The 15,482-nt window shown below is 56.6% G+C and overlaps 1 protein-coding gene across 4 annotated transcripts; it reads right to left on the reverse strand.

Annotated features, from left to right (window-relative positions):
* Positions 1-202: 202 nt before the first annotated feature.
* On the reverse strand, positions 203-12,813 carry PIANP (PILR alpha associated neural protein). 4 transcript variants are annotated; one of them, XM_080554008.1, is made up of 7 exons: positions 12,796-12,813; positions 12,089-12,261; positions 5,877-5,946; positions 5,161-5,726; positions 4,932-5,013; positions 4,551-4,778; positions 203-4,367 (listed from the first exon to the last, which is right to left on the reverse strand). In XM_080554008.1, the coding sequence occupies exons 3-7, from the start codon at positions 5,891-5,893 to the stop codon at positions 4,346-4,348; spliced, it is 915 nt and encodes a 304-aa protein (XP_080410134.1). In that variant the 5' UTR covers positions 5,894-5,946; positions 12,089-12,261; positions 12,796-12,813; the 3' UTR covers positions 203-4,345. The 4 variants fall into 4 exon arrangements, with proteins under 4 accessions (XP_080410134.1, XP_080410137.1, XP_080410136.1 ...); XM_080554011.1 differs by having other exon boundaries at positions 6,766-12,261; XM_080554010.1 differs by lacking the exon at positions 12,796-12,813 and adding an exon at positions 12,631-12,754.
* Between the last annotated feature and the right edge of the window lie 2,669 nt (positions 12,814-15,482).

The raw sequence follows: 15,482 nt of genomic DNA on the forward strand, positions 1-15,482 counted from the left end.
GGCTGAAAGACCCCTCTGGCCACTAAGGAAACCAGGGTGAGAGGGACACGTGGCCAAATAGCCCTGTCCACCCCTCTGGAGAAGGCCATAGGATGGCAGATGCTTGAGCCCCCATCCCACCGGGGTCTGCCCAGGGCAAAGCCCCTCTCTCCCCACCCCTGACACCTCCATTATGGCCTCTTCCACAGCAGCAAGAGCTCTGCTTCCAGTATTTTGCAAAGGTTTATTTAAAAATGTTGAAACTAACATCCCACAAGAATTGAATATTTCACCACAAGGAGAAGAGAAATCCTACAAAAATATATATCACAGCGCACAAGGGCAGGGGAGGGGGGGAGCGAGACCAAGCGGGAAGCAGGAGGGAGGATGGAGAGAAGGATGGGAGCTGCGGCAGAACAAGACCAAATGGCAGAGAGAGAACAAGAGAGGAGTGAGGAGAGCGAAACAGCAGGAGGGGAGAGAGAGCCAGGAGGGAGACCATGGTACAAGATGGGAGCAGGGAGTGGGAAAACAACAGGAAAGGAGGGATGGAGAGCTGTCAGACAGTGAAAGAAGGGGTTCCCCTCTATTGTCTTGACAAGGTAGGGCCAGGACTACAGTGGGACGTCAGCTGGGGCATGGTCAGGGAGCTGGAGTTTGGCCCAGGGCTTTTGTGCTGCAGGACTCATCTCTAAGGCTGTGCCATAGGCGTGTTTTTCAGAGCGAAAACCAAAACCACAGTTTAAGTCAGACCAATCAAAAGGTGATCATGTTTTCATTTGAGAATGTGTGGGAAGTGAACAAAAAGCTCCTTTCCAAGCATTTTTCCTTAGCAGGGAAGGGAGGGGTGGGCGGGTGAAAGGGCCAGATTTACAAGGGCACTTAGGTGCCACAGAGGAAGAGGTAGATAGCCCTCTCTGAAGCCCTGGAACTCTTGGCTGGATGTGTCGCTGTAAACTGGACTGGAGGAGAGGTGTGGAAGCACACGTCTGAGCTCCGTTCCCTTGCCTACCCGTCATGACCAACCAGATCGGGAAGCCCAAACAGGATTTGTCCTTGTGGTCATGTCACTGTCGGGTAAACAGGGAGAGAGACTCAGGTTCCTGCTCCAACACAATGCAGGGCGGAGGGGAGGGATTGTCCCCCAGGCCTTCCCTCCTTCCCACTGCACCCACAGGGAGACCAGCCTTCTGCTAACAAAACCACGTCCCTTGAGGAGTTTGCACAGACACAGTTGCTCAGCCCACCCAGATGTGTTCTGCTAACTGGCCAGCAATGTTGGACAGGCTCAGCCCAAGCCTACAAACATTTGCAGTAGTTTTCCCTACACACCTTTCTCTCTGTAAAATTTCCACTGGAAAAAATTTAACCCAGATATTTTTCCTCCAGTCAGCTGGAAGATGGGAAACCTGCGGCTTGTGACTGAGAAGGTGCTGGCCTCTGCCCTGGCTTTGTACCTAGTGCTGTCAACCAGTCCATGTGTGCATCTCACAGAATACAATCTTGGAGGACCAGGCAGGCTCCATTCTGCATAGGGAAAGATGGTTTATAAGGCTCCCGCCATGGAGAAAACAGATCCAGTGAGATTATTTATTGACTGGAAGAAGCTTATGTGGCCAAACATGTTTTGAATGTTTTGCTCCAGGGACAGAACATAGCAATGAAAGTTTGGGCAGAACGATGAAGCTGTTTCCCATATCTAACCTGTTTCATGTGAGAGAGTGAACGACCGTCATAAAAATGTTTGACTAGAAGAATTGGTGTTGGAAAAGATATTCAGCATATCGAAACTTCTGTCATTATAAGAGTTTTCTCTACTGCATTTCCCATCTTCCCTCTTACCACAACATCCATGATAGGTTTCATTCCTTGGAGGTACTTTTAACAAGAGCAGAGACACGTTAAAGGAAAACAAACAAACAAACAATCAAACAGAAACAACACTTAAATCTGATGTGTTTGCAGAGTTTACAAAGGCCTGGCCAGCAGAGTGCAGGGCTTCCCTGCAGCAAGTGTTGGAAACTGTTTTCACTACACCCCCTGCAGTGCCCTGCCACTTTCTTGCAGACCTTCTCTCCACACTGCGTGTGCAAAGGGAAAGTCCGAGGACAGCCCTTGAAGTGGTAGCGTCTAAACTCTGGCCTCATTTCAACAAGCGCTATTGATCAAAGAGCAATCTAATTAATCCAGTCTGGAAGATTACTTAAACCAGTTTGAGGCGTTATGTTGTAAACTGCCCGCAGCAACCAATTCAGCCCTGTGCAGACTGTGTGCTGATGTCCATCTCCATCCCTGGTTGTGCCAGCGTGAGTGGGAACAGCCCCTGACCTGCCCTCAGCTGGCAGGGGTGGTGGTGAGGGGGGCCGTGGGCAGGAGCAGCCATCTGCCCCCTTGTTTGTCCATCCACAGCTTGAACGTCCACCAAAGCCTTGAGAGGGGCCTCAGTAAGGATAAAGGCTCAGTAACAGATTGATTTACAGTAAAGCAATAATATCCCCTGCTGTGAGCAGAGACTGAACCTGTGCTTAGACTGGAGACCTCCAGAGTCCTTTTCCAACTACATCTTTCAGCCATTCTGTGCTTCTAATAAGCCGATAATTTTATTTGACCTGTCATTTTCTCCAAATCTCTACTGTTTTCTGCGAAGCTTACTGTAATTTACACTCTCATTTAAATGTCCTTCACGGTGAGTCAGGTGGGACCTGAGATCACCAGCAGATCAGCTGGGTAAATGGGCAGAACCAGGCCTCATAGGAAACTCCATGTGCTTTGTTCTATAAAGAATATGCTTTTACTACAGAGATAAAGGGTGGAAGGCGATTTCCTATTCTCTGAGATGACAGAAAACTTTTTGTCAAAGACCTTGTATGGTGCACTAGAGCCTTCAAATTGTGGGTGAATTTCCCGTCTCTGGACACAATCAGCCCAGCAACTGAAGGTGTTTGTATACCATGGGGGTGACCTTACCTAAATCAGCATCATTTCAGTTCAGTGGCTGTCAGCGTGGGTTTGTAAATTTCTTTGAAGGTGTCCACAAAAGCCAAGAGAGGGCAACTATTGTCAATGGACTGCCGTGGAAATCGGCCTCCCATGCCTGGTTGCGGCATAGATACCCCCTCTCTCATGCCCTTGGCAAGTGTTGTCTCACGAGGCATTCCAGGAGAAACCTACCAGCAGTACATGGCAACCCTCCAAACGCTCCCGAGGTCATCTATAAATCGCTCTTTGCCATCCTAGGCAAACAGAGTCATCTCAGCTGCTTGTTGCCTGTGACAGGAGTGTCCGAAAGCAATTCCCTACCCCAGCCCAGCCAAACTCATGCTCCTTGTGCCCAGCTATATCTGCTTGTGACACTTTTAGCTGCTTTGGCAGTATCTCAATGGACAGGACCCTTGCTAAATGACGTTATGGGCAGAAGGCTTCACCTATGATTTTCTAAAGAACACCTCCATAGAGTAGAGATAAAACCTTGATGAAGTAGACTGAGGGGGTGGAAAGGGACAGCGAGGAGGCTTCCAAGAGATCAAAACATTTGGAAAGCAAAAGGAACTTCTTCCATCCTTAACTGGCAAGAAAGGAGGGGAGGAGGAATGGAGAGAAAAAAATAGAAACATTGGGGACTGAGAGATGAAAGATATAAGCTGAAGACAGAAAACAGGAGTGTTAAGCAGAAAGGAGATGGGAAGAAATGAATATTAAAAGCAGGGCAATGTTTCCTTCAAGGAAATGTGTTGCTGAGGGAGGTCAGGTGCTAAATAAGCCTCTTCTTCCCAAGACTCACCCACTCCTGGGACCCTCGGGAAGGCCAAGACCTTGGGAACAGAAGGACCTGCCATCACCTGAGCCCTGGCTTGGGGTGACCGAACCCCAGCAGGCATCGCTGCAGCCACTGAACTCCAGACGTTCACGTCAAAGCACACAACATGGAAAGGGACACACGGAAGGGCTCGGGCCCACGGGGACAGGGGTACGCCTTTCCACCTCGCCTACCCCCAACGTCAGGCATGCACTGGTGGGAGAGTCACGGAGGTCAAAGAGTGCGTGTGCGTGTGTGCGAGGACAGGGGCAGGGCAGGCTACGATTTCACACCACCGACAGCCGCCTTCCCTCCCACCATCCTGCTCGCTCATCCTCCTGTCCTGCTCGGGGGGGGTCCCCAACCTTCCCCCCGCAGGATGCTAGCGAGGCCCGGCTCATCCGTTTGCCCAGGCACGTCCCGGTGGAGTTAGTTAACAACGGTGGCAGCGGGCCGTGGCACAAGGAGATTGTTTTTTTTTTTTTCCTGGGGTAGCAGAGGCGGCAGAAGTGTGGGCTCCCCGGTTGTGACAGGAGGGTGGGGGAGCCAGCTCTGCTTCTCCCGTGTGCATCACAGGTTCACCAGTGGGATTCTGGGGGGAAAAGGGAATCGGAAAAGAATTAGAGACGGGCGCTCATGCTGCCCCGGCGTCCCCGCTAGCCAGCCAGCCTCGCCTGGGCCCTCCTCAGAAGGTTGATCTGCCTTGCCCGCCCTTAGCCTGCTGTTCCTCTGCCCCCTGCCACCCCACGGCTCCCTGGCTCCCCGGCGGACTCACCGGTTGAGCTGGAAGGCAGTGCTTTTCCCGTGGCCCCCCAGTTTCTCCGCACCCTCCTGCCCATGCCTGGGTTCCTCCGCCTCGGGCGTGGGGGTCAGGGAGTCGCCGTAGGGCCCCAGGATGCTGACGGTGGTGGGGGACAGGTCCGTGAGGGGCTGCTGGCTATCCTGCTGCCTCCCACCACTCTGCTGCCCGGAGTGGCGCCGGCGCTTCTGGTTGCGGTCCCAGCTTTGGAGAGAAGAGCAGCAAGGCGATGAGTGCCCCTTGCACCCATGGGTCAAACGCTTTCTCCAGTGCCCAAGCCCACAGTCCTTGTGCCCACCGACATGGCCTCAGAGCACCGTTACGAAACAGTCCCAATTGGCCCCAAGCCCCACTCACCAGAACTTGAATATGATCCCGGTGGCAACCAGGACAATGATGATAGAGATGGTGATCGTGACGTAGAGCTGGGGGTCCACACCTGTGAGGCAGAGGGGAGAGGGGCAGTGTGACTGCCACCCCCATCAGACCCCCAAGAACAGCAGTGCAAGTGTTGGGGCAAGGACAATTTTGCAGAAGGAGCTTCTTCTGCAAAAACAGGGCCAGGAGAAGCACAATGCAGACCTACCTTCCCCCCGGGGCCCAAACAGGAACGGCCGTAGGGTGGCCGGGGTCTCGCGGAGGTTGAGCCCCGCGTTGTGCAGCAGCGAGTGGGAGTTGGGCTGCGCCGTCGCCATGCCCCGTGGTGAAACGAAGGTGTAGCCCAGCGGTGGGAAGCCCGGGTTGGCTGAGTTGGCGTCCCCTCCGTCCTCATCCGACACCGTGGGGCCCCACACGATGGCCCAGGGGTACTGGGAGGAGGGCATGCCGTCCTCGAAACCAGAGGGGGTGGCGGGCCGGGCCCCCGCTGCCTGGCGTCTCAGCCGCACGGCGTGGCGCAGGTCCCCACCGCGGGGGGACAGGGCCCGCTGGCGCGGCGCCGTGAGGCGCAAATCCCGCTCCGGCAGCGAGGTCCTGTCCCAGATGCAAATGGGCCGGTGGGCAGAGGGACTCCGACGAGCGCAGAGAGGCCGGGTGGCCACGGGGCTGCGAGGGCGCAGGGACCAGGCGGCGGGCGGAGGGACAGCGGAGACCAGGAGGAGGAAGTGCCATAGCTGCAGCGAGTGGATGGAGGAGGCCAGGAGAGGCATCCTGCTGCAGGAGGAGGAGGAGGAGGAAGAGCGCATTATCTGGACGTCCCTCCTGCTGGGAAGGCCCGTCGTGGAGCAGCCGACAGCAGCCTGCTGCCCACATGCCTTCCTCCTTCCCGCATCGCTGGCAGGCGCGGGGGGGCCGTGAACCTACCAGGCACCAGGCTCCATCGCAGATGCAACAGCGCCTCGTCACTCGGCGAGGTCTCGCCTCATGCTCCTCACTGGGAGGCAAGAGAGAGAGCTTGAGCTGCGTCTGGACCTCGCAGCCATCGCTCCCTCCCCGCTGCTGGTGCCAGCCCCGGCAGGCAGAGCGAGGCAGAGCATGCACATGCACCCACTCCCCTGCCCAGGGCTGCTCCCCCCGGCCCACAGAAGCATGCTCGCTAGCATATGCACCAGGGAAAAGTGATCCGCCTCTGGAATACACGTGCGGAGACGCGTGCACAGACTCCCGGGGGACTCTCCTGTCTGAAGGCCGAGGGGGGGATTCGGCGTCTTTGTTTGCTTATCGCTAGAACAGGTTGGAATCTTAATTCTTGTGTTTATTTATAGTGCAGAGCATGTAATCCATTTATTAAAAAGGAGCCTCTTCATTGTCTGCCGGGGTGAGGGAGCGAGAGGGGAAGCTCGCAAGTGATAAACCGGGAAGATTGGGAAAGAGAGAGTGAATCAGCCAGAAAAGTCCAGCCTTACTAAGGAACTTAAGAGCAAAAACATACCTATCAAATATTTAGCATTTACTTTCCTCCTCACTAACACGGAATTACCTTTCCATGCTCCTTACCCACGTATCCTCAGCAAGGTCCCGTCCCTCCCTTCCTCCCCCGCCTCTCCCACCAGCAATCCCCAAAACCCAGCAGCGCTAGGCAGCAGCTGCGGCACGGAGCAAGGGCCAGCACCCCGGCAGGATTTCAGCACCGGCCGCACGCCACCCTCCGGCATCATCCTCACGGCAGCGCGGCTGCCCTTCATGCTGCCTGCACCTTCCCTTGGCAGCACGCGGCGCAGCGCCAGCCCTTCCCCAGTGAGCTGCTGTGTACCTGACCCGGGATTTTGCTCCACAACAAAGACCTCACGCACACACGGGGAAAAAATCATTCAAGACATCCAGCCCGTTCCTTCACTGTGAAGGGGAGGCGTGAGCACCGACAACCCACATTCGTGCCCTCATGCGGCTGTGGGGCGTGGAAAAGGGGGTGCTGGGCCAAGGGGGCTCAGGAGGCAGTCAACACGGAGACCAAACACCCTGCACCTCCAGCCCTGAGCCCACCATGCTGCGTCTTGATGCTCCCAAGGAGTAATAGCCGTTCCCCTGCTGGGTCCATGTTGTTAGGTGACGCTGCAGCCCCTCCTGAGGAGCAGGCCTTCCTCTTGCAGCCCGCTGCTTGCTGTGGGCTGGGGGGCTCGCGCCCCATGACATGCACCTGAGGAGAGGGGCTGGGAGGAAGGACACCCAGGAGCAAACCGCTGTCTGGCTCCTGCTGCATTAACTGGGGATATTTTTAGTTTCCTCCTGTTAAATATTTAAACAAAGTTCACAGGAAAAAAGGAATTGTCGGCTAATGTGCCCTGCCCTTCCCTCCGGGGCAAGATCAGTCTCTGGAGAGATCCTGAGATGAAGATGAGGAGAAAAGAGCAGCTATTCTCAGCATTTCTTTGTACTTTGCTCCTGAACCTCTAAGCCTTAGAGGGGACTCGGTATTAAAATGCAGCTCTGCAGAGAGGCAGCAGAATGGAGCAAGTTTCTTCCAAAGCCAGAGGCTCCCTTGCGCTGGCAAGATCTTGGCCATCTGGATTATGATCACGACGCTGTGGAAGATCATGTCTGGCAAGACAAAAATCTGTGACAGAATTTCTTTTGGACCTTGGAAAGGGAGGGAATCCCAAGTGTCGTGGATCCCTCTCCATGTGAGTCCCCAGGCTAGGGTGCACGCAAACCGTCCCGATGATTTCAAGGTGGCCTGGAGTGCCTGGGGCCATGGCTGGGACTGGGGAGTAGCTCCCCGTGATGAAGAGCCATGCCCTGCAACCGCATTATCAGCTAACAGCCCTGGTCTTCGGAGGGTGCATGCGTGGTTTTTTGCATCAGGCAACAGGAGATGTGAATCTGGGCAGTACCACCGCAGAAGCAGAAATCGCTGTACTGCTTGGCTGTATTTGGGCACTCCAGAAGAGCACCCAGGACCGAGCATTCCCAGGGTCTAAAGCCTGGGAATAAGGATCCCTACAGACCCAAGTTGTGCTTGCTTTATCACCTGGAAGCCTGAATTTCAGCCCTAGGGAGCTGGTTATGGCTGTTACTGGACCAGAGGGGCAAGAGTGAGCCCAGCACTGGTCTCCTCCCGTACACATACTGCTGTGTTTGTGACAGGCTGGAAACTGGGTGCAAGGCTCAGACCTCAGGCACTCTTGTGCACAGATCCTGCTGCAGTCAGTGAGGAGGAGGTGAATCCTGGAGGCTCTACCCCAAAGGCAGCTCCAGATGAGTGCAGGACTGAGATGGTATCAGTCAGCATTCTGGTTTGTTAATGATATTGGGGACAGAGACTGAGAGTGTGCCCTGGCACAAGCACAGCCAGGTGTCTTTTGTGGAGGAGCACAGAGCTGTCTCCTGTAGCATGAATGCCATGAGAGCAAAGGAGCAGGAACTCCAGCTGATTCGCCAGCCAGCAAGGGCTAGGCTCCACTGCGCATGGAGTACCAATGCTCACAGCAGAGCGTGGACATAGATCCCTGTGGCTTACCAGCACAGCAGCAGATAAAACATGTCTGGGGCACTCTTCGGTTAGCTGCTGGCAGTAGGAATTGTGTCCTGGGCACAAACTCTGTTGTGCTTGAGGGCAAGCACAGCAAATGTCCTTGATTCATCTCTGTATCCCATTGTGGATGTTGAATAAAACAGTACATCTTCGGAGAGGAGGAGCGGGCTCAAATAGTCTTACTGCCTGGAGGTACGAGTCCCAGTATCGTTGCACCTTACACCTTTCAGGAGGCTGTTGTATGCCAGAGCAGAGACTGGATTTCTGCATCAGTACCGCCTGGCACGGCTTTTGCTTTCAGGTCCGTCTCCCGGGTCTAATTGTGATAAAAAATGGACAGAGCTGGTCCCAGGGTCCAAAGATGGACCTGCGTGCTTTCACTCTAGGTACAGGGCCTTCATTGCAGTGTTCCAGTGTCCTGTTATGCACAGATGACAGAGAGTGAATGACAAAGCTATTTCCCCAGGGCACTTCACTGAGCTCCGTTTGTGAATCTTGGTGCTTGGAAGCTAGGAGGAGGAATTACATTGCTCGTTGCTATTGCATGCGGACCCCACTACAGGGCCAGACTACAGATCTGGGGCTAGTCTATTAGGAGCTGCTCTCACTGAATTTGCAGGATGAAAGCACAAGTCCTTCTTCTGTTCCCCAACGTCAGTGACCCAGCCATGCTTCCTCCCTCTTGGTAGGTCTCCTGCAGCCCAGACCCACTGCTGCTGGGATGTGAGAGAGCAGATCTCAGCAGCCGTGCCCCAAAGCACGCATGCCACTTCTCCAAGGGGAATGGGAACCTACATCCTAACTATTGTCTAGGAGCAGAGCCTGCTGCGTGCCTGCTCTGAGCAGGAAGCACAGGCTAAACCGTAGAAGTGACATCCTGAACTCTGGAGTTCAGGTGCTACTCTGCCCTGGTGAAGCCCTGGGATTCATGGAGGATAACTCCTACATGTCCAGGACTCTAGCATGCAGTGGTCCCCAAGAGAAATCTTATTGAAATACAAAAGTTATCACTGGAATAAAAGAGCTGAGGTGCCAGGCGCGTGCAGGCAATACCCATGCTGTAGCTCGCTCACATCAAATGCAATCTGTAACCTTCTGTTACAAAATGCTGAAGTTTGACAAATTCAAATGAGGAACAATACTATTAATAAAGAGGGTCACACACTAGTGCAATTTACCTAGGGAGGCGGTGTATTCCCTCCTGCCTGAAGCCTTTACACAGCTGTATTTCTCAAAGAGACGCTGTAGTTCAATCAGAGGTTATGGGTTTGACGCAGGAAATGAAATTGGTGAAATTTTCTGGCCTGTGCAATGCTGCAGGTCAGACTAGATGATCAAAACGGTCCCCCTGGCCTTAAAATCTGAGAATCTCACAGCTTTCTTGATGCTTAGCAGAGATCAGCTCTGACCGGGGAGCAATTGGGCGAAGCCGAGCACACGCAGGACGTGTCAGCGAGAAGCGGCTAGCCTCCTTCCATCTGGGGATGGGGAGAGAGTTGCACCCGATTCTGCCTGGCTCGGCTGGCAGACGATGATCTATCTGTATTTCTCTAGCATCTCGGGCTTGACTGCTGTGATACTATGCCTCTAGGAATGGAGCCGTCTGCTCTCTGAGCGCTCCAGCTAGTTCAGAATGCAGCAGTCTGTTTGCTCAGCCACTCAATCTGCCGGGAATGCATCACCGTGCCTCTCTGCACCCCACACCAGCGGCCCTCCTGCGAGCACAGAGTCCAGCTCAAGGTCTCCAGCCCAGTATTCAAAGCCCAGCATGGGACAGGCCCCAGTGACCTCAGCAATCAATCACCTCTCCTTATGCAGCGATGACCTCACATGACGGATATATTCCACTGGAACAATGAAATTGCCAACCAGTTTGGGTAGAGGGGGAAGGGATGGAGGAAGGGGAAAGAGGCTCATGACCCTGAGGAACAGAACATTCACAGGAGCTGGGCCAAGATTATGAAACTTACTGCCGGCTGAAATAGCGTTCGCCATTAGCAACCCCGCAGCACCGAGAGCTTCATGCAAATCCTTCCTTTGCCCAGCTCCCCCACAGCAATGATCCCACTCAAAACAGTAATAAAAAATCAAAACAAACCTGAGGGGGACCCAGCCCTCCTCGCGGAGAGAGAAAGCTAGGTTGCCTGTCATTTTTAACTCCCGGCCAGCATCAGGGTGCTGTGATGACAGCTACTGATAGGAGACAGCGATCCGGGACTGTGGAGCCTAGCAGCTATCTCCGAGCATCGAGCGGAGCGAGTTCAGGTGCCGGCAGTGAGACCCCCCGACACCGCCTGGTGCCCCGAGCGCCCCACACCTGTGTTTTTCTCAGTGGCCGTGAGCATCCTGGGGTTCACAGCCCAAGCTGCAGAGATGCAGTCATCGCTGGTGTGGTAGCAGGAAGCATGAACCCCAGTGCTGATGAAAAGGAATTGTACGTCCTGCTGTATTCGGCTGGGTGGGGACAGGGAAAGGGAGGAATCCTGGAGCAGCTGCCCCAGAGAGGCGATTCTGCTGCGCTCGGGGGAGTTTAGACAGCCGGGAGCATGAAGCCAAATGCTGGTACCCTGTGGTGGGAGATGCCAAGCCCATCTGGGGAAGGAGCTCCTGCTGTGCATGGGGCTGGGGGCGACAGCTTGCAGAGCACGCTGGATTTGGGGGCTGGCAGTCTGAATGCAGTGCCTTGCGTCGGGTGCTCTACCTGGTGTCTGAGGCTGTGAAGGCTGGTGGTAGTGCCCAGAAGGACTGGCCAGGACCGCGGAGGGGCCGGTGGCGCTCGCCCGGTGTTAGTGCAGGTCCTGCAGCACTCGGTGACCGCTGGCAGAAATTCCAGTGACAGGGCACTGGGGCAAGCACCTACGGGCTGGGGATGGAAATCCTGGGCTAGGGCATAATCCGGGGCTGGAAGGGTGGCAGCGCCTGCACATTTGGACACCTCGGTATCTAGGGAACGGGCGTGTGAACCCCAGCAGCGGTCCTCTGAGCTCAAGTCTCCCCGCATTTGGGAACTGTGAGCATGGCCCCATTCCAGCCAGCACTCTAGGATGCCGGTCCCCTGCCATCTAGTGCCTGCCTGCAATACATGTCATGAGTCTGCCAATCTTCTGCCTCCCAGTTTCCTACGGTTCCCGGGCATCCAAGTGCTTCAGGTGCTGGAGTCTCCACATCCGAATTGGTCTCTCTTGTGTGGTGCACCCTCGGCTGGGCGGGAGGAGGGACTGACCCCTCCGCTTCCTTTCTCCAGCTGCGCCAATTTGGCCGAAGTCGCCTTGCTCAGCAGAGGCTCCAGTGCTCCAGCACAACAGGTCTGTGATGGAGCCCGGAGCTGGAGGGCAAGAGGCAGCAATGCCTTGGACGTGCCCCCTCCCTGCCAGCCCATCGGGCACCCCCTGCCCCAGAGCGAGAGAGGAGGGGACGGCAGAGGGGACGGAGAGCCGGCTAAGGAGGAGACAGAGCACCCAGATGGGGAGAGGGGAAAGGAAAAAGGGGGAGAAAGGACACGGGGAAGGAGACGGCGAGGGATGACTCGTAGCCGGGCACGCGTCCCTCCCTGCCCCTCGCCCCTGCGGCCCCATGCCCACGCCGGGGCTGAGGCTGAACTTACCTTGCGGGGAGACGAGTGGGGCGCAGCCGGGGCGGCGGAGCGGGGGACCGGGGGAGCGCGGCTGCCGCTGCCGGTGCCTCTCATGGCCAGGACGAAGGAAGGAGAGGAGGAGGAGGAGAGGAGGAGGGAGAGGAGGAGGAGGAGGAGGAAGGCTCGGCGAGGCTCAGCCCTGGCTGAGGGAGAGGGAGCGAGAGATGCCTTGAAATAAACAGCTGCCGAGGACTGGTCCAGCCCCTCTTTCTCTCTCTCCGTCTCCGTCTCCCTCGCTCGCAGCCTCCCGTTAACCCCATGGCTGCTGGCACGGCCGCGGCCCGACACCGCCGCCCCCGAGCCCTGCTGCGGTCCGAGGGGCGCCCACCGGGGGGCAGCCCCGACGGGGGCAGCACCACCGGGGGCGGAGGGGGGGGGGGGGGGGGGGGATGCCCCGTGCCCTGCCGCCCCCCGGCCCCGCAGCCCTTCCCCGCCTGCGGGGTGGGCGAGGGCTCCCCGGTTCCCGACCCCCCCCCCCCCCCCCATCCTTCCCCCGGGCCGCCCCGCCGGACCTGCCCGCCGCCGCCGCCGCCTCCCCGCCGCCGCTGCCCGCTCCGCGCCTCTCCCGTCGTGCCGGTTATTTCGGGCTCCTCACAGGAAGCGATTAGGTTGCCATGGAGAGAGGTGTCTCCAAGGGACCCGCCGCTCCCCCCCCCATCTCCCCGCCGCCCGCCTACCCCCGGACGGCTCCGTCCCCCGGGACCCCCCCTCCCCGCGACGCCCCCCCCCGTCCCCCCCCCCCCGCCCCGGGGCTCGCCGCCGCCGCCGTGCCCCTCGAGGGGGGCGCCTCTGCGGCCGTCGAGGTGGGGACGTGGGGGGGGGGGCTGCGGGAGCAGGGGGGGCTCTGCCCGGGCCGCGGGACCGCCCCGCTCGGCTGAGCGCATCCCCGGGCGCGTCCCTGTGCCGGGGATCGATGGGACGCGTCCGGGAGCGGCGGGGACGTGCCGGCGAGAGGAGAGCCCGGGGGGGGTGGCGTGCCTCCGAGGGGCCGGGTGTTTCCCGGGGAAAATCTCCCCCCCAACCACCAAGGACCAGGCAGAAGGCGCGGTCCAAGCCGGAAGGCGGCTGCCGAGCGACCCGCTGGGCGAGAGAAGAAAGTCGGGGGCAGAAAGACGGCTTCCACTCCAGGGACTGACAAACGAGGAAGTAATTTCCTCAGGAACAATCAAACTTTTCATCATGAAGTGATGAGGGAGGACCGCGTCTGACCCTGGCAAAACAGAAAGGAATAGCGGAGACAGCACCGATCTATAAAGCAACCCGCCACTCCATCAGGGATGGACACTGGTAACAGACACAGCACCGAGCCCGGGCGCAGCACGACGCCCGGAACAGACCGTGCCCAACTCGTGGCAGCACCCGAGGGTGCTCGGCTGCTCTTCAGGCCTTCCACGAGCTCCCCTGGCAGCGAACCAGGCTGAACTCACCTTTCACGCACCAAGGCTTTCATGTTTCGAGCGAGCTTTTGTAAGCGTTTGGGGGAGTCAACGGGATTTGCACATGGCTGTGTGCGGCTGGATGGGTCGGCACGTGCGTGCCCCGGTGTCAGCGCCCACCGTGGTCGGGGCACGGGAGGACGGCGCTGCCTGGGGAGCTGTCACAGCCTGGGGCTGGGCGAGACAAATGCCATTGTGTGTCAACAGGCATATACGTGGCTGAGCGCCTCGGCTTTTGTCCCCCGCACGTACACGGGGCTTTATGTCAGAGATTATCTGGGCTTCTGTCGCGTTCGCCAGCCTTTTCATCTCTCACCCTCCTGGGACTCGTACAAGTGATCTGTACAAGGCTCGCCCAGCCAATCCTTGCACGCTTGCCCACAACCACCTGTACGGATGCGGCCGGGGCAGCCCCTGGCACAACCAAGGCGTGCTTCTCACCCACCGCAGGCTCCGTCTGCACCCTCGTGCTCTGCGAGCTCTGTCCAGCTCCCTGCCCTCTGCACCCTCCTGCTGCTTATTGGGGGGTAGCTGAGGGTAGAAAGCTCTGGAAGGGGCTACCTCAGCCACGGAGGCTCTTTCTGACCTTTTCGAATTATGATGAATGTGTTTAGTATAATTGGGAAGCACAAAACAGACGAGAAAATTCAACCGGGGAAAGGTCAGTTAAAGGGCGAAAATCCAGATGACGCAAACACTGAAAATCCCCCTGAAGAGCAAAACTGCAGGAGGAAGCAAAAGGAGCCAGAGACAGGGAAGAGAATGAGGAGGAGGAAGGTGCTGTAGGGACCGAGGAGACCCTGGGAGGTGTGAGGGAAGTCAGGAAAGCCATCGAGGTGACAGGAACGGCGAGCACAAGGGCTGATGTCACACTTACATCAGGACATAAAGGGAAAGGCATGCTTGTTTCAGAGCACAGGTTTGGACCAGCAGAGTGGTGAAATGAGGTACTTTGGATGGGGTGGGCTCAAAGGAAAGCTAGCAAGAAATTACAGGGAAATCTGAGTGAAGAGATGGAGTCAAGTGGGCTGGTGGAGGTGCAGGTGCATAGCTGTGGAAAGAGGATAACGAAAGCGATGTTAAGCATGAAGTATTACTCAGGGTGTTCATGTTAAGGTGTAGTGATGGAAAAAAGATGGAAGTGTAAAAATTCTCTCTGCTGTATATTTGGCCAGGATTTGTACAAGGATCAATGAGGACAAAGAAGTACCTTCCTGCCCCATCTTAACTGGGAAGGACACAAGGCTGTTATTTCTGTCTGGCACAGTCATCGTGTACAGATCATTTCCACCAGAGTCCTGAGGCCAAGTGGACCACTGCTGTTCTTATTTAGCATTGTGTCCTGAGGGCAGTGAGGCCTCTACGGTTGCCCTGCTATCTGTCTGTCCATCTGCTTGTCTGTCAGTTGCCATGGGCCGTGTTCAGCCAGGTTTGACAAAAGAAACAGAGTCTGAAAGGTAAATAAGCTCCAGTAAGTTGTATGAAAACTGGCAGCCTGACAGAGGAGAGATGCTGTCAGTGACTGTGCTGGAGGAGAGCCCGTAGCCACGCTGCTGGGCAAAACCCCACCGGTCAGAGGAGTCCAGCCAGCAGGCCAAAATAAATTAAGCAGAAAATATGGAGAAAGCTGTGTATGTCAGAGAGCACTGGACAAGTAGCCCAGTGACACAGGCTACGCGCAAGGGGAAAGGACTCGCAGCTGTGGCAGACTGCAGAAGGGGTGTCATCGAGATACCCTGGTCGATGGCATGGCAGTGGGAAATATAGAAAATATAGGCAACGCATCCAAACAGAAGCCGGGTTCCTCGGTCCTGTTGCTCACAAAACCTCTGGTTATAATAAGCTCTGGAATATCAGAGACTTCCCAGAAGGCTGGAGAAGAGCAGCGCTGTGCCGGTATTTGTAAAGAGCAAACAGAGAACCTGAAC

Source organism: Anser brachyrhynchus, assembly GCF_964034855.1.
Source record: "Anser brachyrhynchus genome assembly, chromosome: 1".
NCBI classification, from domain to species: Eukaryota; Metazoa; Chordata; class Aves; order Anseriformes; family Anatidae; genus Anser; species Anser brachyrhynchus.